Genomic DNA, 25,893 nt, shown 5'->3' on the forward strand with positions numbered 1-25,893 from the left:
GTAACTGTCTCTCAGACGATACACATCGTACTGTGTGCTAGTAAGCTAGTTAAACAAGTGATGTCATTACAAATCAGCTATTCAGATAATTTAGGTAAGTAATTTATTTATTTATTTCATAAATACATAAATTTTCTTGAATTTAGCAGACAGTACTCGTATTATTTATATTTTATAGTGGCGGCAAAAAGTCTAGTGCCGGCCTTGAAAGTGACACTTACAACTTATGTTACGGCAAATTCATGACCTTTTAAACAACGACAGCAATCTACTAAAAAAAATTCACTCAAATGAGAAATATGACAAAGAATAAAATAATACTATACATAATTTTTTATTTATTATATTTGTAAATTGTACTTATGTTGAAATTAAAAAAATATATATTACAATACTACTTTTGCCTTCTATGAAAATTTTTCTTGCTCCATATAGACCAAATTTTTAATCAAGAACACCCCCCCCCCCCCCCCCCCCCGTCAATGGTGTCCCGCTTTACGAATGTTAAAATCTGGTCACCTTATACTAGAGGCCCAGTGCACACAAAATCATAAGCAGGTAGCTCGCTTCTGCTTGCCTCAGCTGGCTGGCCAGCCCTTCACTGCCAGTAGATCATGCCCTGCCCCTGTCTCTCTCTCAAGCCTTCAGGAAGGGTGAGTGAGGCAAATGAGATTCTGCTTAGACTAAGTAATCCCAGTGCCAATGTGATGCTGATAGACCATGACCCCGACTCTCACAGCCATTTTGTAAAGCAGAGTTTCTTAAGCCACTTGGTGTCATAGACACCTCTGAGAATGGGAGGAAAGCTTTGGAACACTGCTGTGGTGGAAACCGCTGTCCATTCTTCAATGACACATCCAAGTTAAAGCTATATCTCCCAACCTCCACTTCAGCTGGTGTAGCCATGTGAACTCAGGGTCTACTAGTTCAGATATAATCAGAAGTAGGAAGAGCAACCTCAAGGAAGTACCCTTAAAGAACAAGGGTATTTAAAGAAAAGCACTATTGTTGGAGACCGGGTGTAAGCTGGCACGGTCCTTGCACCCGGAGGGACTAGCAAGGCTGTCCTCTACGCACACAGTTTTCCCAGGCTTGTTTGGATGGCGATTATCAGTAGAATGAGAGCAACCCTTTCATGGCTTACCAAGAAGTCTGTAACTATTTACTGAGATTTGCGGTACTGAGAATCTGCCTGATTTGCTGTACCGAGAATTTGTCCTTCTGCTCTGTCTCTCAGAGATTAAGAGGAACAAAGAGTACATTCCTCTTCACAGACCTCCTATTCAGTGTTTTGTGTATCAAAGGCATTACACAGTTAATAAACTCACTAGTCTCTCGATGACTCGTAGTCCTCCAGATCCCGCTGTCCTGTCTTTCTTTCTTTTCTCAATTCCCACCTCCCTACCTCAGCCCAGTTCAACCATCAGGCTGGCCCTGACAATTGGCATCCCGAACAGACACCTGAAGACTTGGGAAGCAGATGGTGAGGAACTCCTCCAGATAAAGAGTGCACTCGATAAGGTAAGGGAGGAGCAATTTATTGATAGTCAGGAGTAAAGCATGGGACAAAGTGAAAGTGCCCTTTAGAGGCAAACGTTGAAGTCTGTGTGATCACAAAATAATGTTGTTTCTTGTTCAAATTAGAATCTTAGTGTGTGTATGGAATTTAAAATCTGTAATAAGTGGAACTCCACTGCTGAAACTGCCTCTGGTACAGAGAAATTCAAAGGTGGCAGGAGAGGGCAGGGCTATCTGCTCTCCCACAATAAGATTAGTTGCAATAAGATTACTTAATGCCTTGTTTAAAAATTATGAGAGAATTTGAAGGGAAATGCAAATCTTGACCAAACTGGGTGTGAGTTATTACTTCAGAAAGCGAAAAAGAAAGAAAATATTTGAGATCTGTTTATCTTTTAAGCATGAAAAGAAATGTGGCCAGATCTGTTGCTAATGCTTCCCCTGAAGTAAGCAGGATGTGGGGGAAGGGAGATATGTGGCGATTCAATATAGAAGCCTACTCTCCTAGTATGTTAAATTAAAAGTTTTCTTTCTCGCCATAAAAAAGTTTTAAAAATTTAGAAATGCATCTGGGATATCTGTACACGTGTAAAGAGAAAGCTAGTATAAGGCAAAATGTGCACACGGTCCGATGTCGGATATTAGATAGGTCTTGAACTAGACTTAACTCTTTACAAAGGCTACAGAAATGAAAAACCCAAGACTAGTTTTTTCCTAAGAAAAAAGAAAAAATATATATATATCGCGAATTTGATCTAAAGGAAAGAAATTCAAACTGATTCCAACAAGATTCACATTTCCATAATAAAGAGTTGTTTTTAAAATACTAATAAAGGGTGTTAAAAAAGTTAACTTTTATAGCCTTCAAGAAAATAAGTAAATTTGTCTCTGTCATAGAATTTATCCAAAGTAATGCTTTAAAATAATTATAATTGACTCTAGAATCTCAAAGAAATTGTTAAAATACAGATAAATAATGTATTGATTATAAAGATCTAAGTAGCCCAGGTAACTGGCTACTCCCTTTACTAATAGAGGAAGAAGGCTGCTTGCCTTTCCCCCAGCAGACAGGTTAGTCTCCTGCCAATAGCCATTTTAAAGAATGTAGTAATTTACATTTGAATAAACCAAACCTAGTTTTCCAGAGCTACTGGCAAATAAAAAGTAAAGTTTAAATTTGCCTCATGAGAAAAATCTAGAGGACAGAATTGAAGCTATTAATTGATTATATCTTGTGTTTTAGAAATTTATCCTTAAGAATATAAAAGTGTTATCAATCTAAGAACTACTAAAAATATTTGACTTACAAGCTCTGAAAGTTTAAAGTACATATTGAATTAGGAGAAATTATATAAATATAGTAATTATATACCTAAAATATAAAAATATATTTTTGAAAAAATAAAATGTTATATTTTCTCTAATAATTAGGAATTTAAAAAATATTAGTTATTGGTCTGATTTTAAAAAGAGGATTAATTCTATAATCCAGTTTAAATGTAATTGATATTTTTAAGATAATTTAGGTATATAATCTTTAATATATATATGTTTAATCTTTCCAAGTTATTTCAAGACTGAGAGTGACTTTTAGACATTTCATTGGGCCCCGAAATGTTTTTCAAAAGTCCGTTCTCTCTTAAAAGAAATATTTTTTTAATTAAACCAAGTAATACTTGAAATCGCATGGAAAGCTTTATCAAATAAAAGTTAATATATTTTACTTATACATATATATTAAATGTTATAAGTTTTCACCTGTAAGAAGGGCAAAAACAATATATTTCTTAAATATATCCAAATTTTTCAACAACAGTAGAATTTCTAGAAAGACAAAAGCCATACTTTTAAATCAGACCAATAAAGTATCAGACCTATAAGTTTTACTAGATAAGTTTCTTTACTTTTTAATTAAAGATACCTATTTAAGTTACTTTATAAATTAGCCTTTTAAAATATAATCAAGGTCTCATATAAATTAAGTTACATAAGAAACCAATATTTAAATAATTAAATCCAAGTAAAACCTAGGAAAAGATTAGAAGCCACCATTTACTGTCTAACTTTATGTAGCCGCCTGCATTAAGCTAGAGGCGGGGCAACATCTGCGGCTTATAAAATCAGATGTAAATTTACTTTATTTTAAATAAATATACCTACTTTAATTACTTAAATAAATTAGCTTATTAAATTATAATCAAGGTTTTCAGCTTAAAGAAAAGCCAATGTCTTTGTAAGCAATTTAATTAAGTATACTAAGAAAGTTACTAAGACCTTGTCTATACAAAAAGAAATTAACAGCCAGTTTAAAATTAAATTGCCATACCCAGCGCAAAGAATATCCTTACATAATATTATTCTACAATGTCATTATCATTTTTAATATTTTACAACAGCATATTGTACATTTATCCCAAACAAACTTACAAACTAATTCTTTGAATATTTAGCAGCAATTTAAAAGGACATAAAAAGATGTAATCCCTTCCACTGTGTGGAGGGCCCCCTAGGAGGTCACTTGAGCATTTTATATTGGCCCTTCTTACACTTTTTGCCAAGAGGGACCCTCTTCTCACAATCCAATTGCCCACAGCTGTTACCTGAGCTCTCTATTCATACTGAGGTTGAAGCCTCATGGTGGCTGGTACCATAGATCTGTCTCTCGCCCAATGGCGTGAGCTGGGCCCTCCCTGGAGAAGAAACCTGGCTTCCCCAAGATATGTGATCAATACCGAGGCCCCGCCAGCAGGCGAAGGGATCACAAGGCAGGTGCTGGGCGTGGAGGCCACGGAGGCATAGGCTACCAAGGAGACAGAACTAAACCTCACATCACCCTGCTTGGCCCCGGAAGATGGCTGGTTAGCCAGAGATGGGTAAGATTCCTCAGGGAAGGAACAACCTAAGACAGGCACAGTCACAGAGGGGCCATCAGGAGAGAACTTGGGGGTCAACAAAGGTAGGGCACAGATCCTCACCCCCCAATATTACAGGGGCTTGAACACTCGCCCCTTCTAAGGGAGGTCTCCTGCCCCCATCACTACTTTACACTTCCCATGCCCAGCTCAGATCGGGACCCAGGTAATAGACAGAGACTTGGCCCAGCTCAGATCGGGACCCAGATAACAGAGACGTGGCTAACAGCAGTTGCCCTATATCTAAATCCAGCCTAACACCAGGAATGCTCAGGGCTTTCTCAGGGATACAAATAATCCTTTCCATTAATATTTACAGGGTAAACTTATGATTGTTGTTAAAATATTAAATTTAAAAGTAAATTAGTAGTCAGCCTTACTATAAAAGTACTTATAATATAGCTAGCTAGTCGCCTGTAGGCTTAACCTTCAAACTACAGCCCTAAAGTTTACCTACTGTAAAAAGAAAGACAAAGATTCTTAAATAAAACTCTCTGTAGCCTGAAGATTATTTTAAAAGGAAATAAAGAGGTTTCCTTCAAATATTATAAGAATTATAATTAAAAGTCTATATGTTTAGCCTTTTAAACTAAGGTAAATAATTTATATTTTTCCTCTCTAATAAGTTTTATATAAAATTAAAGATTAATAACAGAAACTTAATGTCATTTATTGTCCATAATCTAGGACAAGTAAAGTTAATAAATAAATTAAGCTATATTTCAGATTAATTTAAATTAGCTAATTAAAATAAGTATTCATAAAAACTTAATTGTACTAGACAAAAGACTATTCCTAAAGTATGAACAAAAAGCTTTTATTAATGGTTCATCTCATAGTAAAATTGCTAAACATACAATAAATCCAAAGCAGTCATATTTCTGTGCCTGATTTGCTGTACCAAGAATTTATCCAGCTCTGTCTCTCCCTTAGAGATTAAGAGGAACAAAGAGTACATTCCTCTTCACAGACCTCCTATTCAGTGTTTTCTGTATAAAAGGCATTACACAGTTAATAAACTCACTACAGTCTCTTGATGATTCGTAGTCCTCCCGATCCCGCTGTCCTGTCTTTCTTTCTTTTCTCAATTCCCACCTACCTACCTCAGCCCGGTTCAACCATCAGGCTGGCCCTGACACACTATGCCCTTCTCTCCCTCTCCCCTTCTTCCTTCCTGGAGAACAGCCGGAAGACCATGTCATGGTCAAGATGGAGAAGCCATTTCCCAACACAAGGTGAAAGCCACAGGTTGAGGATGCCAAAGTGGCAAGATAAAAGGACTCTGGGTCCCAGATGATCACAGACTGCCCTACCTGCCCATAGTTGGCTCCATTTTTGTGAAAGAAAAATAAACTACCTTTTTAAAGGGCCCTGTTGCTCTGGCCAGTGTGGCTCAGTTGGTTGAGTGTCATCCCATGACCAAGAGGTGGTCGAGTTGATTCTCAGTCAGGACACATGCCCTGGTTGCAGGCTCGATCTCCAGGAGCGGACATGCAGGAGGCAGCCAATCAATGTTTCTCAAACATCAATGTTTCTCTCCCTCTCCATCTTCCTTCCTCTCTCTCTCTCTCTAACATCAAGAAAAACATATTTTTTAATTAATTAATTTAATTAAAAATAATAAAAGTACTTGTTGATTTCTGATTTCCTCTCTGGCATGTAAAGAACTAGAAGTCATCACTCCTATCCTCATAATGGGAAAAAATGCTGAACTGAACAAACTGCAAATCAACAACTTTTCTTAGATCCATCAGAGAACTGAGGTGACAGGGCCAACCACAACCCTGAAAGCTAAGAGACAAGCAGATTGAGAGAACCACAGCCAAAATCCTATTACCACAGCAGAAGGTGCTGGAGTTATAGCTGACAAATGGCTCAAGGATGAAGGTGGGTTAGCTGGAGGCCAGTCTTAGGAGGTTTTTCTGGGTTTTACCTCCAGGAACCCCCTTCCCCGCCGCTCCCCTCAGGTTCTTGCAGTTCCAAGAAAAATTCCCACCTGTTTGGGGGAGAAGGGAGAGGAAAAGTAATCATTTAAAAATATACCCAGTGCGTTCACCATAACAAAGAATGCTCTCAAGTGGGAAGACTTTGCCAGAGCCCTGGCAGACCCAGGAGAATGATGATTAGCTCTTCAGCCCTCTATAACCTTCCTTTCTCACCCAGGAACACTTCTGAAGGTCATAGCCTAGGGACTCAGGCCACTCAGAGAATGAGATTTAATATCAGATGATAGACTGCTTCCCCTCCACTCCACTTTACCACCACATCAACAGCGCTCCCGTATTCTGTCCCAGTGACCTATGCATAGCCTTAGGTCAATACCACACTGTCTTGATAATAAAAACTCCAATTTTGTTTTTTAAAAAAGGAAATCAATGGAAAAAATATCCTCAGGTGAAAATTAACAACAACAATAACAAAAAGTAAAGGGATTTATATACCACACTAACCCTAATCTAAAGAAAACTGGAATAGCTCTATGAATTTCAAAGTAGCCTTTAGAACAAGAAAAATTATCAGGGATATTAGGTCAAAACTAAGGTTATCTGAATAATCTATGGACAGTAGTTAATAAAAATGTATCAATATTGGTTCACTAATTATAACAAATATACCATACTAATGCAAGAGGTTAATAATAGGGAAAGTGGTATGTGCACAGGCAGGAGTCATAAAGAAACTACTATCTTTGCAATTTTTTGTGTAAATCTAAAACTGTTCTAAAAAATAAAGTCTATTAATTTTTTAAAAATCTTTTTAGGCTTTCTATCAGTTGTGGAGGAAATGAATCCTAATACATTTTCGCATCGCCCTAATTAATATGTACAAAACATTCGAAGTCTTAAGTACAATTTTGAAGGCTCAGAGACATTGCCCGGGTTATAGGCTGCATTGTGGCCCCACCCCCAAATTCATGTGTTGAAGCCCTAAGCCCATTCTCTTAGACTGTGACTGTATTTGGAGACAGGGTCTTTTTTTAAACTCGGGACCCTTTGCTCCGCAGGCCCACGCTCTATCCACTGAGCCAAACCGGCTAGGGCTGGAGACAGGGTCTTTACAGAGGTACTAGTACATCTGTTTACAGAAAAGGACACTGAGGTTCAGCGTGATTAATAACTTGCTCTAAGTTGTCCAGGCGCCCAGGGAAGCCCAGAACTTAAACCCGTGTCTATCCAACTCCAAGGCCCATGCCCAAACTTCTGCTCTACTTCACTGACCCACATCTCTGCCCCAAGCCCCATCACCATGGGAACCGCAGGACACTGCCTCAGGCACTCACCCAAAACGTTTAGAAAGACTGTTTCCTGGGCCTGCTCGGGGGTGACCACCACCTTACATCGGTACTCTCCTGCGTCCCTCAGCTGGACTCCAGGAAGGTGCAGTGAGAAGTCCCTCTTCTCTAACCCCGCTAGAGACACGCTGGCTCCGGGTCTGAACGCCTTTTGATGGTTTCCATACATTTCAAACACCTCGTGCTCTGTTTCATTCGCCTGGTGCTTCACATACCAGGTAACACCCGTAATGTCGGTGTTCAGGGGTGTGGAACCAGGGACCTTGCAGGAGATGGTGACATTGTCATTCAGCAACACAGTTTGATTCTTCCCTTCCATCTCCACTATCAAGAAATCTGTGGAAATAAGAAAATTCAGTTATGGGAGAACCTTGAAAAAAAACTTAGGCCTTGTACTCTCAGACACTACCTTGTAATTAAAAACGAATTCCTTGCCCTAACCGGTCCCAGTAGGGGGAGTGCAGCAGGCAGCTGATCAATGAGTCTCTTGTCATTAATATTTCTCTCTCTCCCTCGCCCCCTTCCTCTCTGAAATCAATAAAAATACATATTTTTTTTAAAAAAGCTTACTATGTAGCGGGCACTCTACCTGACCCTTTATAAAAAACAAAACACAAAAAACAAACTCCTTTGGCGGGGGGGTGGGGGGGGGGGGAGGACGGAGGCATCTCATGTACAGAGGCCCTTAGTTCATGGCCCCTCCTTAATCCGCGTAAGATCCTCCCACTTTGTTCTTCCTTTTCAATATTGTTTTGATTGTTCTGGTCTCTTGCAATCTCTTAGAAATTTTCAAATCCGTTTAATTGATTCCTACAATTCCACAAAGGAAAGCTTAGAGCTGGGGACTGTTAAGGTACAGGTGGCTGAGGACGGCAGGCGGGATCCCCAAGGAGATGACCAGGGAGAGTGCCTGGCCACAACCACTCCCGAGCCGCACCCAACTCCCCCCACCTTACCTGCGGGGGCCACCCAGCACCACAGGACAGGAAGCAGCCGCAGGACGCCCCAAAATTTGCGGCCTGCCGCCGTCCCGGTGACAGTCATGGCTGAGGAGGACCAGCTCGCCGAGTTTCTTTCTAGAAAGAGAAGTCCTCGGTCGGAAGGCGCAGTCCGCAAAACCGCGTCTTAGGGCGCTCACTTTCTTGGTACAAGAGTGGCTTCTTTGCGCCTTCTAAATCTTTCTGCCCCTCCTTCAACCTGATTTAAGATTTACCCGAGCACGCCTTTCCCGCCCCCCATGCCCTCACTCCTTTCACTCCCCACCCCCCATCCCCCCACCCCCCCACCCTCCGCAGCCTGGGTTCTCAGCCTGGGAAACCGCAGCCTCGGGGTCTCAGCCTGGGAAGCTCCCGCGGCCCCGCCAAGCGAACCCCTCTCCCCCTCCCGCACCCCGCACCCCTCGCCCCAGCCTCTGTTCTCAGCCTCGGAAGCTCCCGAATCCCCACGGAGCGATCGCCCGCGCGCACACACTCACCTGCAGCCTCCGGGTCTCAGCCTCGGAAGCTCCCTCGTCCCCACGGAGCAATCCCCTCCCAGCGGCAGCCTAGGGAGTCTCCGCCTCGGACCTTGCTCGTCCCTGCCAAGCGATCCCCTTCTCCCCCCCCACTCCCAGCCTCTGTTCTCAACCTCGGAAGCTCCCGAATCCCCACGGAGCGATCGCCCGCGCGCGCGCACACACACCTGCAGCCTCGGGGTATCAGCCTCGGAAGCTCCCGCGTCCCCACCTGGCGATCCCCTCCACGCGGCAGCCTCGGGGGCCTCGGGGTCTCAGCCTTGGAAGCACCTGCGTCAACACCCAACACCGAGTGAACCTGCCCCACCCGCAGCCTCACAAGGAACCGCCTGGAAAATTCCCGGGCCCTGATCCTAGTGGTTGGAGGCAGGAGGGCAGCCTTGCGTCATCACCTCAACCTATGAGCGTTGAGCTCGCTCCTCCCGCCTGAGAGCCTCTGGGCCGTGCCACCCAGCAAACCTCTCCCGTTGGGCAGGGACTTGTGGGCGGGTAGCCCTGGCTGCCATGAAGTTAGGGACGGTAACTGGACTTAAAATCCTCACAGAACGCAACGGAAATGTGTGAGGTCAGGTTTCACATCCGAAATAAATTACAACTAATTTCTGTAGGCAAATTGCAACGTAACTAGAGAGTGCCCCGTGGTCGAGCAGTGGTGGTGGCCTGCGCTCCCCGCCCTGGTTCCTCAGCACCCTCCCCGGGCCTGAGCCCACCCAGGAAGGCCTTTCCCCTACAGTTTTCATCCAGACAGGCAGGTTTTGTAGACATGAATAAGAGTGCCCTAGTCAGTTTAGCTCAGTGTATAGAGTCAGCCTGTGTGCAGGACTCAAGGGTCCAGGGTTCGATTCCAGTCAAGGGTACATGCCCAGGTTGCCAGCTGGGTCCCCAGTAGGGGGCGTGTAGGAGGCAGCCAATCAATGATTCCCTCTCATCATTGAGTTTCTACCTCTCTCTTCCTCTCCCTTCCTCTCTGAAATTAATAAAAATATATTTTTAAAAAAAGAAGAAGAAGAAGTGCCCACGCACAAGTCCTGAAGATGCAGGACCAGCATGAAGACAATCACAAACAAACGGGGGGGGGGGGGGGGAAGAACAAAACCAGAAACACCACGGATCCCAACATAGATCAACATCTTTTTCTTCAGATGACTGTGTGTTTCCCTCTTCTTCCTCTTCTGGAAGCAAGACAGATTCAGGTACTGAGGATTCTACCAACGGAAAAGTTAAGAGAGAGGACAGAAAAAGGAATAAAAGGAGAAAAGAAAGAAAGGACAAAAGATGAAACATCCAGAAAAAAAAAGAGAAGGAAAAAAGGAGGAAACAACCACATGATATCACTTTTCCAAAGTCTCATGAACTTCCTGTTTAAGGAGTTTATTTTATGGCACTTTTAGTTTGGGTTTACATGTTTACTGGTTTGCCAAGACCACAGCAGTTACAGTGTCCAATATGTGAAAGAAAAAATATGTATATAATTTTGTTTGTCCGTTACATACAATGTAAATATACTTCAATATTTAAATTTATTTTTTGTCATTTCTTAAATATCTTGAGCAAGATTAGTAGAACAGACCCACATGCTTCAAAACATCGAAAATTGCCATTTGGATTATTGTAATCTCGGTACCCTGGGAGAGATGACATGCCAGGGTCTGAAACCGGCTAAACTTCTTGATTTCCAAAGTTCATCCTTTTGGGTTAAAATGGCCAAATAGGGACGCAGAGCCCAGCACTGTGAAACCACAGAAAAGGGAAGAGCTGGAAGGTGGATGTCTCACAACTTCACATCCACATGACAAAGAGTTGGGAAATCACATTTTACTTGCAAAGGCCTGCATCCAGCAGTTGAGAGCCTCTAGTTCAAGCTGGTTGTGGCAATGTTAGGACGCTTATCCTGTATTTGGATATTTGGTAGGGAAAGAGAATGAGTCTGCTCTGGTGAATATCATGCCTAACAATTGCATCTAAACTACCTATACCGAAGTCCTACACAAAGCAGAAGACTTGCAGATGGCATGAAAAAGGCTAAGGCCTATCCATGTGCTTCTTAGTCTTCCTTCCTGAGTTTTATGTTTCTATTGTTAGTAATGTCCTCTTCTTTCAACAAGTAGATTCTGTTTTCATAATCTCAGTATTTGCTGTGGAGCACGATGTAGGGCTCTTTTACTCTTGTTCCTCCAGGGATCCTGGTTCTACCTTCCCAGCCAAAAGTTTTCATCTCCAGAGGTGATCACATTGTTTCATAAAATGAGAGCGGAGGAAGCGGTTCCCCAGGTCAGCCTTGCAGGGTGCCTCCTGGGTTTTACACATCGCTGGGCTTTTGGCTCATTTGGGTTTGTGGGTTAATGCGAATCCAATCTAACCATGTAATCGATAGTTGCCTTTAAAAGAAGGTCTAGTTAGAAGTGAGTGAGAGATGAGAGGGCTAGGTTTATATTTTAATTGGAAGTTGAGGTATTATTTTGTTATTCAGGAAAAATACCTTAAAGTAATCTTAAATACCATTCTTTGCTGGATTTAAAATTTTATCCATATTGCTATACTGTGGGGTTGTTACTGAATGCAGTTCCTTAAAGGATGGAACTGCATTCAGTAATAGTAACTCACCCCCTCACCCCCAGTAATAGTAACTCAAAACAAAATTATAATAGGATTATATTTAAATTACGTATCTTTATCTTTGATTACAGAGAGGTTTAACATAATTATCTTCTGTTGTAAATACCAGTTGTTTATTAATTTCATCCATACTGATAAGTGATCGTGTATAATTAAGTGTTGAAAAGAGATGGCCTCCACATATTTCTGAAGTCCTGTCGTTAAGTCCTGTGGTATTGGCTCTATGGAATTAATGCATCTCTTCTCCCAAGAGCTCCTGGGCCACCCGAAGTATCTTTTGTCTGACACCATCTAATTTAATTTCTGACTCAGTCAATATTTCCTCCATATCAGGAGCACTTGTTATCCTATGGAGCAGAAAAATTATCCTTTACTTTCTACAGTTACATCCCAACTAAGTTTCACAAGTCTCTCATATTCGTCATGTCTTGCATCAAGTTCCTGCTGAAATGATTTGAAGGCCACCATCACGGGTGACAATGCATTAACATCTTACCCTTCTCTCCTCTGGTTGTGGGGAAAATTGTCATGCTTCCTTTTCCTGAACCCTCCCAATCCTTCTTTGTTGTTCACGTCGTCACAGCCTACAGCGAGTCACCTAGAGACAGAGAGCCTTGGACCTGGTGGAGTGCATGAGGCAGGGGAAAGGTGGGGGGATTAGGGGGGGTGAAGGGTGGGGGGGGAGGGGGGAAGGGAGGGGGTGGAAGGGGGGCGGTGGGGGGAAGAGAGCCTGTTAGGGCCCTTTGACGTATCCCAGGAGCAGAGTTGGAATTTGCTTCCGGCTTATCATTGCCTTCTTGAGTCCAGGTGATTTTGAGAATATTTTTATTAACAGTGGGGACAGTGGAACAAAGGAAGGACTCAGGGTAGGAGAAGCAACAGGAGAGAGCCTGGGCAGTGCTCTGCTTTGGCTCTCTAGAAAGATTATAGGAAAGAAGTGAGCCAAGGTGGGACTGCTTCGCTCACTGGAAAGTCAGAGAAAAGGGGCCTTGGATACAGGTTCTGGGGGTTAGCCTGGAAGGAGCTGCTGCTGCCTGCTGCTCCCCTGGTTGCAAGTCTCTGTGGGGACGCACAGTGTTTAGGAGAAAGAAAGGCCCTGAGACTTTGACTCTGAAATGTTATTGTTTTGTAAACAATCCATTCTTTCAATATTGTCAAATCTGTCTTTTTGCCCAAAAAATTTACAACAAATATTACATATTGTTCTGATTTTACATTTACTATAATTAAAAATGAACCTATACAAATGACCTTAGCAACAATATTTCAACAAAAATTCCAACAAATATTGCACTGAAAGAATTTTCACAACACATAGTCAATAAATGAATTAAAATATAAACGTATATAAGATCTCTGTGTCTTTCTGATTATCAATTAAAATCCAATTATTTTTTTATAGTTTAAAAAACAGTCCAATTACCTAAATAAGCCAAGAAAAATTAAGCCTTCCTGATTGCCCCTAACCACTTCTGCCTGCCAGCCTGATAATCCCCTAACAACTCCCTTGCCAGCCTGATTGATGCCTAATTGCTCCCCTGCCAGCCTGATTGCCCCTAACTGCCCTCCCCTGCAGGCCTGGTCACCCCTAACTGCCCTCTCCTGCAGGCCTGGTCCCCCCCAAATGCTCTCCCCTGCAGGCGTGGGTTCCCACAAACTGCCCTTCCCTACAGGCCCGGTCACCCCCAACTTCCCTTCTCTGCCAGCCTGGTCCCTCCCAACTGCCCTGCCCTGTTGGCCATCTTGTGGTGGCCATCTTGTGTCCACATGGGGACAGGATCTTTGACCACATGGGGGCAGCCATCTTGTGTGTTGGAGTGATAGTCAATTTGCATATTACTCTTTTATTAGATAGAAAAGAGGCCTGCTGCATGGGTGGGGGCCAGCTGGTTTTCCCTGAAGGGTGTCCCGGATCAGGGTGTGGGTTCTCTCGGGGTGTGGAGTGACCTGGGCAAGGGGCCTGTGGTGGTTTGCAGGTCGGCCATGCCCCACTGGCGACACAAGCGGAGGCCATGGGATTGGGATTTATTTATCTTCTACAATTGAAATTTTGTAGCCCAGAGCAGAGCCAAGACTTCTATTCACTCTGCGGCAGCAGCCATTTCTGTTAGGATTTATTTATCTTCTATAATTGAAACTTTGTAGCCTGGACTGCAGGCCTGGGCCAGCCAGAGTGTGCAGAAAGCTTGGCTTCCTCCATCGCCGGGAAACCCAAGCATCCCTCCTGCTCTCTTCGTGGCTCCAGCCATCTTGGTTGGGTTAATTTGCATACACACTCCTGATTGGCTTGTGGGTATCGCTTGTGAGTATAACAGCGTGATGGTTAATTTGCATATTACTCTTTTATTATAGAGGATAATTGAAACTTTGTAGCTTAAGGACTGGGCCAGCCAGGGCAGGGGGAAAGCTTGGCTTCTTCCATCTCTGGGTGCAACTCAAGCCTCCTCCTCCCTCCAGCTCTGTAGCTGCCATCATTTTTGTTGGGATTCATTTATCTTCTATCATTGAAACTTTGTGGCATTGAGTGGAGGCCTCAGGCACCAAGGGCAGGCAGAAAGCTTGGCTTCCTCCATTACCAGGGAAACCGAACCTCCCTCCTGCTCTCTGTGGTCACAGCCATCTTGGTTGGGTTTATTTGCATATTTAATCCTGATTGGCTGGGAGGTGTGGCTGGTGGGTGTGGCAGAGGAATGGTCAATTTGCATATTACTCTTTTATTAGATAGGATATACTTATACACAGATTTAAAATAGAGGGGAAAAGAGAGGGAAAGAAGTAAATGTAGAAGAATGAAAATCATCCCATAATTCTGCCTCTTTTGTGCCTCTCTTCAGGTCTCTCAGGGTCTGACCAGCATACTTATACCTGAGTTTAGTAACCCCTTGATGCCTTTTTTTCTACATCATAGATTCTCTTCCAATCAATAATATCCAATTACTGTTCCCTATGTTTTATATCTAATATTTTCCACTTCCTATAAAAAGACCCCATTTGTGATTCTCCCCACATAATTATATTTTATTTCTTTTTCCCCTTGCACTATTGTATCACAATCTCTACAAAATTATATTTTCTTTTACTAAATTTATAAAAATGTCCTCTGCCTTACTACTTTTCTCCAAAGGGTGCCATTTTCTTTCAACCACTATGAACACCTTTGGACTACTTCCTACTATTGCCATGTGCCTCCTTCCACTTTGAGATTTATTGTTTGATCTCATTATATTCTCAGAGCAGGCACCAAACACATCAACACTGCGATCCCCACAGGGCACCACTAAAGGCGGCTCTAACTCACCCTCAGGTGGGAGTTCAGCTATGGGGAGTCTGTTCTATTCATCCCTCTAAACCAGGGACTTTCAACCTTTTTCATCTCATGGCACACATAAACTAAATTCTGCAATACACCAAAAAATATACTATATTGTCTATTTGACACACAAAAATAGGTATTATTTTGATTCATTCACACCAGACAGCTATTGTTATGTTGGCTGTTGTCATTTGACAATCTAAGGGGAAAGATTAGCGCCCCTGACTAAATAATTAGGAATTGCATGTTTTCAAAATTCTTGTGGCACACAGGTTGAAAATCACTGCTCTAAGCCAAGAGAAGAGCAAGTTAAGTTATGCCTGTGTGCTAATTGCACCAGTCCTGAGGGATCTAAGACTTGTTTCTGAGTCATTACTCCATCCAGTAGAGATGGGAACAGGGCTTCTCTGCCCCACAAAGGGCCTGAAGTACAGCTGCACATCCCTGATAACTGCATTCAGAACCACACTGTGTGTTACCCATGACCAACACCTGCATGAGACCCTCCACAGCCCTGTCAGCCTGTCCTGGCTGAGGCACCCCTACTTCTATCCAATTAGGAATAGCATCAGCCACCTTGGGCCAGTCACAGAAAATAAGGCAAGGGCCGAACACACCAACTATCAGGTCCTCCCCTAAGAACAGACTAGAACTGTACAGAGGAAGCCTCTCCTCTAGATCTAATTAATGATCAAGCTCATGATTCACAGCCCAACCTCACACCCTGGATCTGCCTTGGTAATCAATCCTATGTAATAAAAGCCCAGTGACCAAATGGCAGAAGGACCAGAATGACCCGTTGATTAGTTGTTATGATGAACACTGACCACTAGGGGGCAGGTGCTCAATGCAGGAGTTGCCCCCTGGTGGTCAATGTGCTACCACAGTGGTAGCGCAGCTGGGCTGACCTGGGATGAGCAGCTTCTCCCACTGCAAACACTCCCCCCTACCCCCAACGCCCCCCAAGCCCACACCCCCACACCCCCCGCCAGCCCACAGACAGGAACCAGGGCTGCGAATTGCCTCCTTGCCCCAGGCTGCTCCTCCTTGCTCCCTGCCACCTCCTCCAGACTCCCCCAGGCCTCGCAGCACCACTGCCAGGCTCACAGAGCTGACTCTGGTGGCAGGTTCCTGTCTGCTGCAGGACTAAGGCCTACTCCACTGCCTCTCAGTGCTATTGTCTCTGGGCCCAGCCCGACCTGGTCCCTGGAGAGGCGAGTGCTTGGCTCCACGGAAGATGCCGGACCAGAGAGCAGCTGCTCAGAGTGCGGGTCCACAGCCAGGGGATGAGAGATGCTCCCACACCGGGCCTATCCTCACAGGCCACACCCCAACAGTGCACGAATCCTGTGCACCGGGCCTCTAGTATGGTATATTGATTTAAATATACAAGCTCCACTCTTTACTAATCATGACATAGGGGATAAGTCACTTATTTTCTATCAAAGAATAACTCAGCCATTAATAAAGGGGAATATTTTTATTCATATACTGACATGTACAGATTGAACTTATTGAACATAAATAGAGTATGAAATGGAAACTGGTCACAATCTACAACTAGTAAATATTGCTTTCCCCTCACCCCCTTTTTTTATTTGAGGTATAATTGGCATATATTATATGAGATTCAAATGTACAGGATAAAATTTGATATTTGTATGTATTGCAAAATAACCACCACAATAAGTCTAATTTAAATTCATCACCATACAGTTACAAATATCTTTCTTATGATGATCTTTTAAGATTTACTTTTAGCAACTTTCAAATATGCAATACAGCATTATTAACTCGAGTCACTGTGCTATCACATCCCCATGACTTATTTAAAACTCAAAGTCCAGCCGAAACTGGTTTGGCTCAGTGGAGCGTCAGCCTGCGGACTGAAGAGTCCCGGGTTTGATTCCGGTCAAGGGCATGTACCTTGGTTGCGGGCACATCCCCAGTGGGGGTGTGAAGGAGGCAGCTGATTGATGTTTCTCTCTCATCCATGTTTCTAACTCTCTATCCCTCTCTCTTCCTCTCTGTGAAAATTCAATAAAATGTATTTTTTTAAAAAATATAAATAAATAAATAAAACTCTAAGTGTGTACCTTCTGATCCCCTTCATCCATTTCTCCCCCTTCTTGTCCCCAACCTCAAGCAACCACCAATCTGTTCTCTGTATCTATGAGCTCATTTGGGCGGGTGGGGGGGGGGGGGGGGAAGAGGGTACTTTTTTAGATTCACATATAAGTGAGATCATACATAGCTTTCTCTTATTTCACTTAAAATACTGCCCTTAAGGTCCATCATGTTGACACGGATTGCAAGATTTCCTTTTTTATGACTAAATAATATTCCATTGTGTGCACAGTAATATGCCTCATTATGATGTTTCGAGGAACAATGGACTGATCACTTTTACAACAGTGGACCCATAAGCTCATAGTGGAGCTAAAAACTTTCCATCACCTGAGGAGTCACAGCCATCCTAACATTGTAGCACAATGCATTATTCACAGGTGTGTGGTGATGCTGGTGTAAACAAACTACTGTGCTGCCAGTCATACAAAAGTGTATATAATTATGCACAATACAAAATACTTGATAACGATAATAAACGATTGTTCCTGGCTCATGTTTTTACTATGCTATACTTTTATTGCTATTTTTGTAATCCTCACCTGAGAATACGTTTTTATTGATTTTAGAGAGAAACATGGATGTAGGAGAGAAACATTGATTGGTTGCCTCTTGTACCTGCCCCAACCAAGGATCAAACCTGCAACCTATGTATGTGCCCTGACCAGGAATGGAACCCACAACCTTTCTGGTGTATGGGACAACACTCCAGCCAACTGAGCCACCTGGCCAGGGCCTTTTACTGCTATTTTAGAGTGTACTCTTTCTAGGTATAAAAATAATTTTCTGGAAAACAGTATGTGGAGTTACACTAACAGCAGCCTAGCCTATTGACTGTATCTCTTGATATCATTTTCTCTTCTGCTTGATTTGGTCTCATATTGTTTTATGATTTTAGTATAGTCTGACTGACTGTACAGGAGCAATAGGCTACTAGTATACCATCTAGGTTTGTGTAAGTATAATCAATGATGTTAACACAACAATGAAATTGCCTAGCAATATATTTCTCAGAATGCATCCCCTTTGTTAAGTGGCACATGACTGTGTGTGTAGGAGTGTATCACATTTTCTTTATCCCCTCATCCATCGATGACACAAGTTGATTCCATTATCTTGGCTATTGTAAGTAATGGTGCAATAAAGATGGAGGTACCAATAATTTTTCAAGTTCGAATTTTCCTTTCCTTCAGACAAATACCCAGAAGTAAAATTGCTGGATCATATGGTAGTTCCATTTTTAAATTTTTTGAAACTTCATATTGCTTTCTATAATGGCTGCACCCATTTATATTCCCACCAACAGTACCCAAGTCTTCCCTTTTCACCACATCCTTGCCACTACCTTTTATTTCTTGTCTTTTTGATAGTAGACATTCCAAGAAGTGTGAGGTGATGGCTCATTGTTTTGATTTGCATTTAACTGAAGATGAATGATGTTAAGCACCTTTTTATACCCATGCTGGCCATTTGTATATCTTCTTTGGAAAGTGTTGTTTTCTCCTGTTCTTGGAATGAGATGATTGGCCACAGGCTATCCAGGAAGGCAGCTTGAACAGTCTGCTCTTGAGCAAGCTGTGGCAGTCATCAGGAAAAGTAAGTCAGTTACTTACACGTTCTCTGAGAAAGCGTGTGGTTTCTGTTATCCGTCTGTGTAAGAACTGCCGATTTTCCAGTGCTGCTCCAACTGAAGACATCATGAATGCACCTCAGTGAAAGCATCGAGTTTCAATTCTTCAGTCTCTCCTTGTAGTAGTAGTTTGAATCTTCTGAGAAGCAGCTTTCTAGATATGTTAGAAATAGAAGAGAGTTATTGGGAGTAGTACCTATGAAAGAGGGCACAGAAGTAGGTGAGGGAAGCCTTTAGATCAGTGGTTCTCAACCTTTCTAATGCCGTGACCCTTTAATACAGTTCCTCATGTTGTGGTGACCTCCAACCATAAAAGTATTTTTGTTGCTACTTCATAAATGTAATTTTGCTACTGTTATGAATCGTAATGTAAATATCTGTATTTTCCGATGGTCTTAGGCGACCCTGCTAGCGGTTCCCAACCTGTGGGTCACAACCCACAGGTTGAGAACCACTGCTGTAGAGCCTAAAACCATCGGAAAACACAGATATTTACATTACGATTCATAACAGTAGCAAAATTACATTTATGAAGTAGCAACAAAAATAATTTTATGGTTGGGGGTCACCACAACATGAGCAACTGTATTAAAGGGTCACGGCATTAGAAAGGTTGAGAACCACTGCTTTAGATCATGATGTAGATCTGATATCTGTGAAGGGAGGAAGGAGAAAGGATTGGGAAGCAAGAGTTTCAGATTATAGTGCAACTCTGAGCAAGTCTCGGCCACTCCAACAGAGAGCTCCAAAGACTCCTACTTTGTTCAGGCACTGGCTGGACCTCCTTGGGGTGAGGATAGCAGCAGATTCCTGAGATGGCACAGGTAGAACATGTTACCTGGGTGCATGCTTCATAGCAGACTCTCTCACAGCTCTAGAGCAACCACTTTTGATCAAAACTCAGCTCTCCGAGGAGCTGTATCAGTTAGCTTTTGCTATATAACAAGCAAGCCTAAAACAGTGGCTTTAAAATAATAAATATTTATTTCTCACACATTCGAGAGTTGACCCTGTTGATGGTATTCTCAGCTAGATTTGTTCACATGTCTAGGAACTGGATGGCTGTCATCTAATCTATTGCTGGTTCTGAAAAAAACGTGGTTTTGGTCAATGTCCTCCCATTATAATGTTGATGAGATGCCATAGGAACTTGCGTCTTGTTTATATCAATTAGCCTATAGTAAAATTAGCTTTATTATATGTCGTTTTGTTTAAAGTTGCAGAACCTAGGCATGACGTTAAGTGAGGTCTTACTGTAGACTGACCTCCTCTAGAGCAACTAGCACTGGCTTCAGTGTCTCTCATCTCCCCTCAGGCTAGCTTAGAAGTGTCCTCCTCTCACTAATGTCAGCACAAAAGAAAGCAAATGGAAATACACAAGGCCTCTTTCACTTCTGTCTCATTCTATTGGCCAATGCAAGTAACAAGGTTGAGCCCTATGTTAAGGGGCAGCCCATGGTTGGAGGGCACTGAAAAGTTACATGGCCTCTCATCATTGATGTTTCTGTCTATCTCTCCTCCCTTCCTCTCTGAAATCAATAAAAATATATTTTTTTAAAAGTTACATGGCAAAGGACAAATATTAGGGAAGGTTGGAGGCCTGGAGCCTTCATTACAAACCACGACAGAATCCAGAATGCTTATGAAGGCTTTAGTGGTCTCTTTTTTCAATGTGAAATGTCTGCTAACAGTGACAGTACTAGATATCAGAAGCCAGAGGAAGGCCAGAAATATGAGAACATTGACAAATATCATTCAAAAGAATCATTCGAAAATCACTTTATATCCAGTTTTCGCATTGGCCTAAGTCCAATCAGAAGAAAATGTCCCGTCCTAGCTGGTTTGGCTCATTGCATAGAGCACTGGCCTGCGGAATGAAGGGTCCTGTGTTCAATTCCAGTCAAGGGCACATGCCTGGATTGTGGGCTTGATTCCCAATGGGAGGCGTGCAGGAGACAGCCGATCAATGTTGCTCTCTCATCACTGATGTTTCTAGCTCTCTCTCCCTTCCTCTCTGAAGTCAATAAAAATATTTTTTTTAAAAAGAAGAAAATGTCCCATGAATCAGTTGGCCAACTTTAGAAAAAAGGCCTTTGTTCTTAATTAATTGATTATTCTAATTTTCCTAAAGCATTTCTTTTTTTTTTTTTAAGTTGGATAAACAAGTTTATTTGTAAATTTAGTCAACATACATAATTGACCTAAAAACTTCAATAGAAGGATAAATTTTAAAAACCACTTGGAAGACCAGCTCTATAAAGTGATTTCCCCAGGACCATACACCAGCATTTCTAATGAGATGTATTAGCTATTGCACAGATTCTGCCTTGGAGGCCCGAACTTCCCCCCGACCTTCAAAAAAAAAAAAAAAAATGAGGGCAATTTTATATCTAGAACCATTTTAAGCAACATGTTTGTTTACACTTGTCTCTTAGACTTCTTTACCTTGAGCTGTTTTATTTGCTGTTTGGACCACAGTCAAGATAAATGTTTGGGAACCTGTCTTTAGTTTGGAAATACCAATGAGGGCTAGAAATTCTTGATTTAATGGTGAAATCTGGTTGTAAGCTATCCCTTTAAGCTGTTAACAAAATGTGAGCACCTAGGGAAGGAATTCCCCTCTCTGAGCTGTGGTTCTATGTGTGAGAACAACATTGCAGCCCATACACAGTTCGGAGGCCTGGCCTGAACGAATACAGTGAGGTCTGGTTCACGGTGAGACTGCATGTCAGGAAGAGGCAGAGGGGCCTTACAGTGCAGCTCCCCAGAGTCGCAGCTACCACAGATGGATCTAATGAGACGCTCTTCCCTGACACAGCATCAGAAAAAGCCACACACCACACACACACACCACACTCAGATTCCCCCCGGCATCGATCCTTAGAACTCTCAAATATCACCCACTGGCAAAGGCCCCTGAACTCCCAGAGCCAATTCCAAAACACAGGGCTATACTTTGCTTTGGCATCCCCCTTACCTCTTTTTGCAACAATAAATCCGTCCAATGATTGCTACTGCTATTACTAGTACAATACAACCAACAGTAGTAATATAAGTATCAGTAGTTCCCCAGGCATATCCCATCTCAGATCCTGCAGAAAGAGGAGGCAAACGTTAAAAGGAAACCTACGGGCCGGGGCCAAAGTGACCACACAACCACTGCTAAGATATCTGTGGTGGTGTGTCATTTCCCTGTCGTAGATATGACCACCAATCCTCTGCCACACTTCTTCTTATCCCTATCACATACACCTCCACACATCAAATAGTGTGTTTAGCACCTTCCAGAAATACAGGGCAATATGGAACACCACCTACCACATATGTATGCCGTGCACATGTCCAAAGCTTCCACACTACACCATCTTACATCACTATACACTGCTATATATTGAATATCTGTGTCTCCCCAAAATTCATATATTGAAATCCTAATACCCAATGTGATGGTATTAGGAGGTGGAGCTTTTGGGATATCATTAGGTCGTGAGGGAGGAGCCCTCGTGAATAATTAGTGCCCTTATATAAGAGGCCCTAGAGAGATTCCCTCATCCCCACCACCATGTGAGGACATAAGGAATCTGTGACCCAGAAGGAAGCCCTCACCCAGCCATGCTGGCACACGGATCTCAGACTTCCAGCCTCCAGAACTGTGAGAAATAAAGCTGTTGATTATAAGCCATCCAGTCTGTGGCAATTTATTATAGCAGCCACAAGTCACCAACACAAATCTCTTTTATTATACTAGAGTAAGGTGACCAGACGTCCCGCTTTTGGCGGGACAGTCCCGATTTTTAACAATTTGTCCCACGTCCCGTGGCGTTTTTAAAAAGTCCCGATTTTTGGAAAGAATGCACGACAAGCTAGGGAACAGCAAGAGAACGGGAAGGGAATATACAGTTTTCGGCGGCCATGTGGCTATTTAGCCAGGATATGAGTTTTATATTATTTTTGTTAATTTTATAATGTTAAACTTTAATAATAACAAATAATTGTTGAGAACTGATTATCGAGAACTGCTTATCAAAGTTCGCATTGTTGATCAGTTGTTAGAATTCGACCACCGTTGTTTGGACTTCATGAACAATGGCATTTTTTGGGATTGGCAACGACGAAAACATTTTGTAACTGTCTCTCAGACGATACACATCGTACTGCGTGCTAGTAAGCTAGTTAAACAAGTGATGTCATTACAAAACAGCTATTCAGATAATTTAGGTAAGTAATTTATTTATTTATTTCATAAATACATAAATTTTCTTGAATTTAGCAGACAGTACTCGTATTATTTATATTTTATAGTGGCGGCAAAAAGTCTAGCGCCGGCCTTGAAAGTGACACTTACGACTTACGTTACGGCAAATTCATGACCTTTTAAACAACGACAGCAATCTACTAAAAAAAATTCACTCAAATGAGAAATATGCCAAAGAATAAAATAATACTATACATAATTTTTTATTTATTATATTTGTAAATTGTACTTATGTTGAAATTTAAAAATATATATTACAATACTATTTTTGCCTTCTATGAAAATTTTTGTTGCTCCATATAGACCAAATTTTTAATCAAGAACCCACTCTCCCCCCCCCCCCCCCCCCCCCCGTCAATGGTGTCCCGCTTTACGAATGTTAAAATCTGGTCACCTTATACTAGAGGCCCAGTGCACACAAAATCATAAGCAGGTAGCTCGCTTCTGCTTGCCTCTGCTGGCTGGCCAGCTCTTCACCGCCAGTAGATCATGCCCCGCCCCCCTGTCTCTCTCCCCACCCCCACCCCCACCCCCCAGCCAATGCTCATTTGGTTGTGACAGCATTATGGTGTGATGGCCATGGGCCTTTTATATGAGAGATTATACACATAAAGCATATTTCAATTCCTTATTTCCCATGTGCCACACATATTCTACACACACTACACTCATACACAACCCTGGCCCTTGCTTCCAAAAACAATTCCTCTCTCACTCCAGGGCCACCGAGGCACCATCTGGCAAAACCAGTCAGCCCCTGCCTCCCTAACCCCTCTCAGCTCTAGGCAGATGCATTTGACCTGCAGGGTCATCCCCACCCAGGACCAGAGCCATGACCATGGAAACCAAGATATGAGCTCAATTAACCCCACCCCACCAGCAGGGGGCGATCTGGAGTGAGCTGTATTATCTTAAGCTCAGGATCTAGTATGCCTGGGGAAAGGCCTTGGCATTTGCAGGACTCCCTACTATGGACTCCCCAGCTTGGGCACAGAACTCCTGATTTGACCTCTACCAGCCAACAGTTTGCAGTGGCCCTGGAGCCTGGCCAGAAGAGTTGCTGGTAGGGTTGGATCTCTGGCTCCTGATAGAGCCCTATCCTCAGGGGGCATGGACAGGATCCTATCCCCTTTCTTCTCGTAGCTGACAGGCTTCCTATTCCAGGTCATATAGACCTCCCAGCTCCTTAAGGGGCCATAAGTTAACAGCAACCCTGAGGACTCTTGTCACCACTTTCCACCTATTAGGCCATCCACCCTGGCGTAGGGACCTAGAATGGACTGCTGACTCTGGGGCTGAAGTAGGCCAAACCAAGCTTTCTCTCCTTCCCCATTAGCCCCCATCTTGGCCTGGACTAATTGGGAAACTCAATGTTACGTTATACCCCCTCGAGGTGAAGAGTAAGGGAAACGTTTAGAGGATGCTTACCTCTCTGAAACTGGGTGAAGTTCAATCTGCAGGAGGTGGGCAAGGATATGTGACTTATCACACATTGGCAGGTGGTCACAATGTGTTCCAGCCTCAAACGGCTGGTGATGTTGAATGTGCCGTCCTCATTCTTGATGGCTGGACCAGTGGTGATACCTTCAGAAATCTCCTGGCCCTGGGGATTCTCCTGGGTCCACGTATACCATATTATGATAATGTTCTCTGGGTAGAACCCACGTGCCTTACACAAAATATATTTGTTGCCATCATCTTTCACCTTGGCTTGCTCTTGAAACAAGGTGCACTCTGGGGAAGCTGCCAGGGAAGAGAAGTCATGATTTGAGGGTAGGTTGGGACTAGCTTATTATCAGTTCAAAGCCTGACCCATAGCAAGCCTTCAGGGAGGGTGAGTGAGGCGAATGAGATTCTGCTTAGACTAAGTAATCCCAGTGCCAATGTGATGCTGATAGACCATGACCCCGACTCTCACAGCCATTTTGTAAAGCAGAGTTTCTTAAGCCACTTGGTGTCATAGACACCTCTGAGAACGGGAGGAAAGCTTTGGAACACTGTTGTGGTAAAAACCGCAATGTTCTTCAATGACACATCCAAGTTAAAGCTATATCTCCCAACCTCCACTTCAGCTGGTGTAGCCATGTGAACTCAGGGTCTACTAGTTTGGATAGTACCCTTAAAGAACAAGGGTATCTTAAAGAAAAGCACTATGCCCTTCTCTCCCTCTCCCCTTCTTCCTTCCTGGAGAACAGCCGGAAGACCATGTCATGGTTCAAGATGGAGAAGCCATTTCCCAACACAAGGTGAAAGCCACAGGTTGAGGATGCCAAAGTGGCAAGATAAAAGGACTCTGGGTCCCAGATGATCACAGACTGCCCTACCTGCCCATAGGTGGCTCCATTTTTGTGAAAGAAACATAAACTACCTTTTTAAAGGGCCCTGTTGCTCTGGCCAGTGTGGCACAGTTGGTTGAGTGTCATCCCATGACCAAGAGGTGGTCGAGTTGATTCTCAGTCAAGACACATGCCCTGGTTGCAGGCCCAGTCTCCAGGAGGGGACATGCAGGAGGCAGCCAATCAATGTTTCTCAAACATCAATGTTTCTGCCCTCGCCAGTTTGGCTCAGTGCATAGAGCGTCGGCCTGCGGACTAAAGGGTCTCAGGTTCGATTCTGGCCAAGGGCACATGCCTGGGTTACGGGCTTGATCCCCAGTGTAGGGGCATGCAGGAGGCAGCCTATCAATGATTCTCTCTCATCATTGATGTTTCTATCTT

At 43.0% G+C, this 25,893-nt stretch overlaps 1 protein-coding gene and 1 pseudogene across 7 annotated transcripts in view; both read right to left on the reverse strand.

The window, feature by feature from the left end:
- The window catches only part of NCR3LG1 (natural killer cell cytotoxicity receptor 3 ligand 1), a 60,855-nt gene that overhangs the window by 11,785 nt on the left and 23,177 nt on the right, over positions 1-25,893 (reverse strand). For 2 of the 6 annotated variants that reach the window (XM_079788160.1, XM_079788161.1), the window contains 3 exons: positions 24,605-24,919; positions 21,899-22,013; positions 16,640-19,075 (listed from right to left, as the gene is read on the reverse strand). In XM_079788160.1, the coding sequence (XP_079644286.1) occupies positions 18,988-19,075; positions 21,899-22,013; positions 24,605-24,919 (518 nt within the window). In that variant the 3' untranslated portion in view covers positions 16,640-18,987. Of the gene's footprint in view, positions 1-7,710; positions 8,059-8,678; positions 8,799-9,402; positions 9,568-16,639; positions 19,076-21,898; positions 22,014-24,604; positions 24,920-25,893 lie in introns of those variants that run through there. The other 4 variants (XM_079788167.1, XM_079788159.1, XM_079788158.1 and 1 more) reach the window with 3 other exon arrangements.
- LOC307109251 (translin-associated protein X-like) lies at positions 11,907-15,647 on the reverse strand (annotated as a pseudogene). The gene is made up of 2 exons: positions 15,644-15,647; positions 11,907-12,435 (listed from the first exon to the last, which is right to left on the reverse strand). The product of its transcript is annotated as a translin-associated protein X-like (transcript).

This window comes from Cnephaeus nilssonii (genome assembly GCF_951640355.1).
Source record: "Cnephaeus nilssonii genome assembly, chromosome: 13".
NCBI classification, from domain to species: domain Eukaryota; kingdom Metazoa; phylum Chordata; class Mammalia; order Chiroptera; family Vespertilionidae; genus Cnephaeus; species Cnephaeus nilssonii.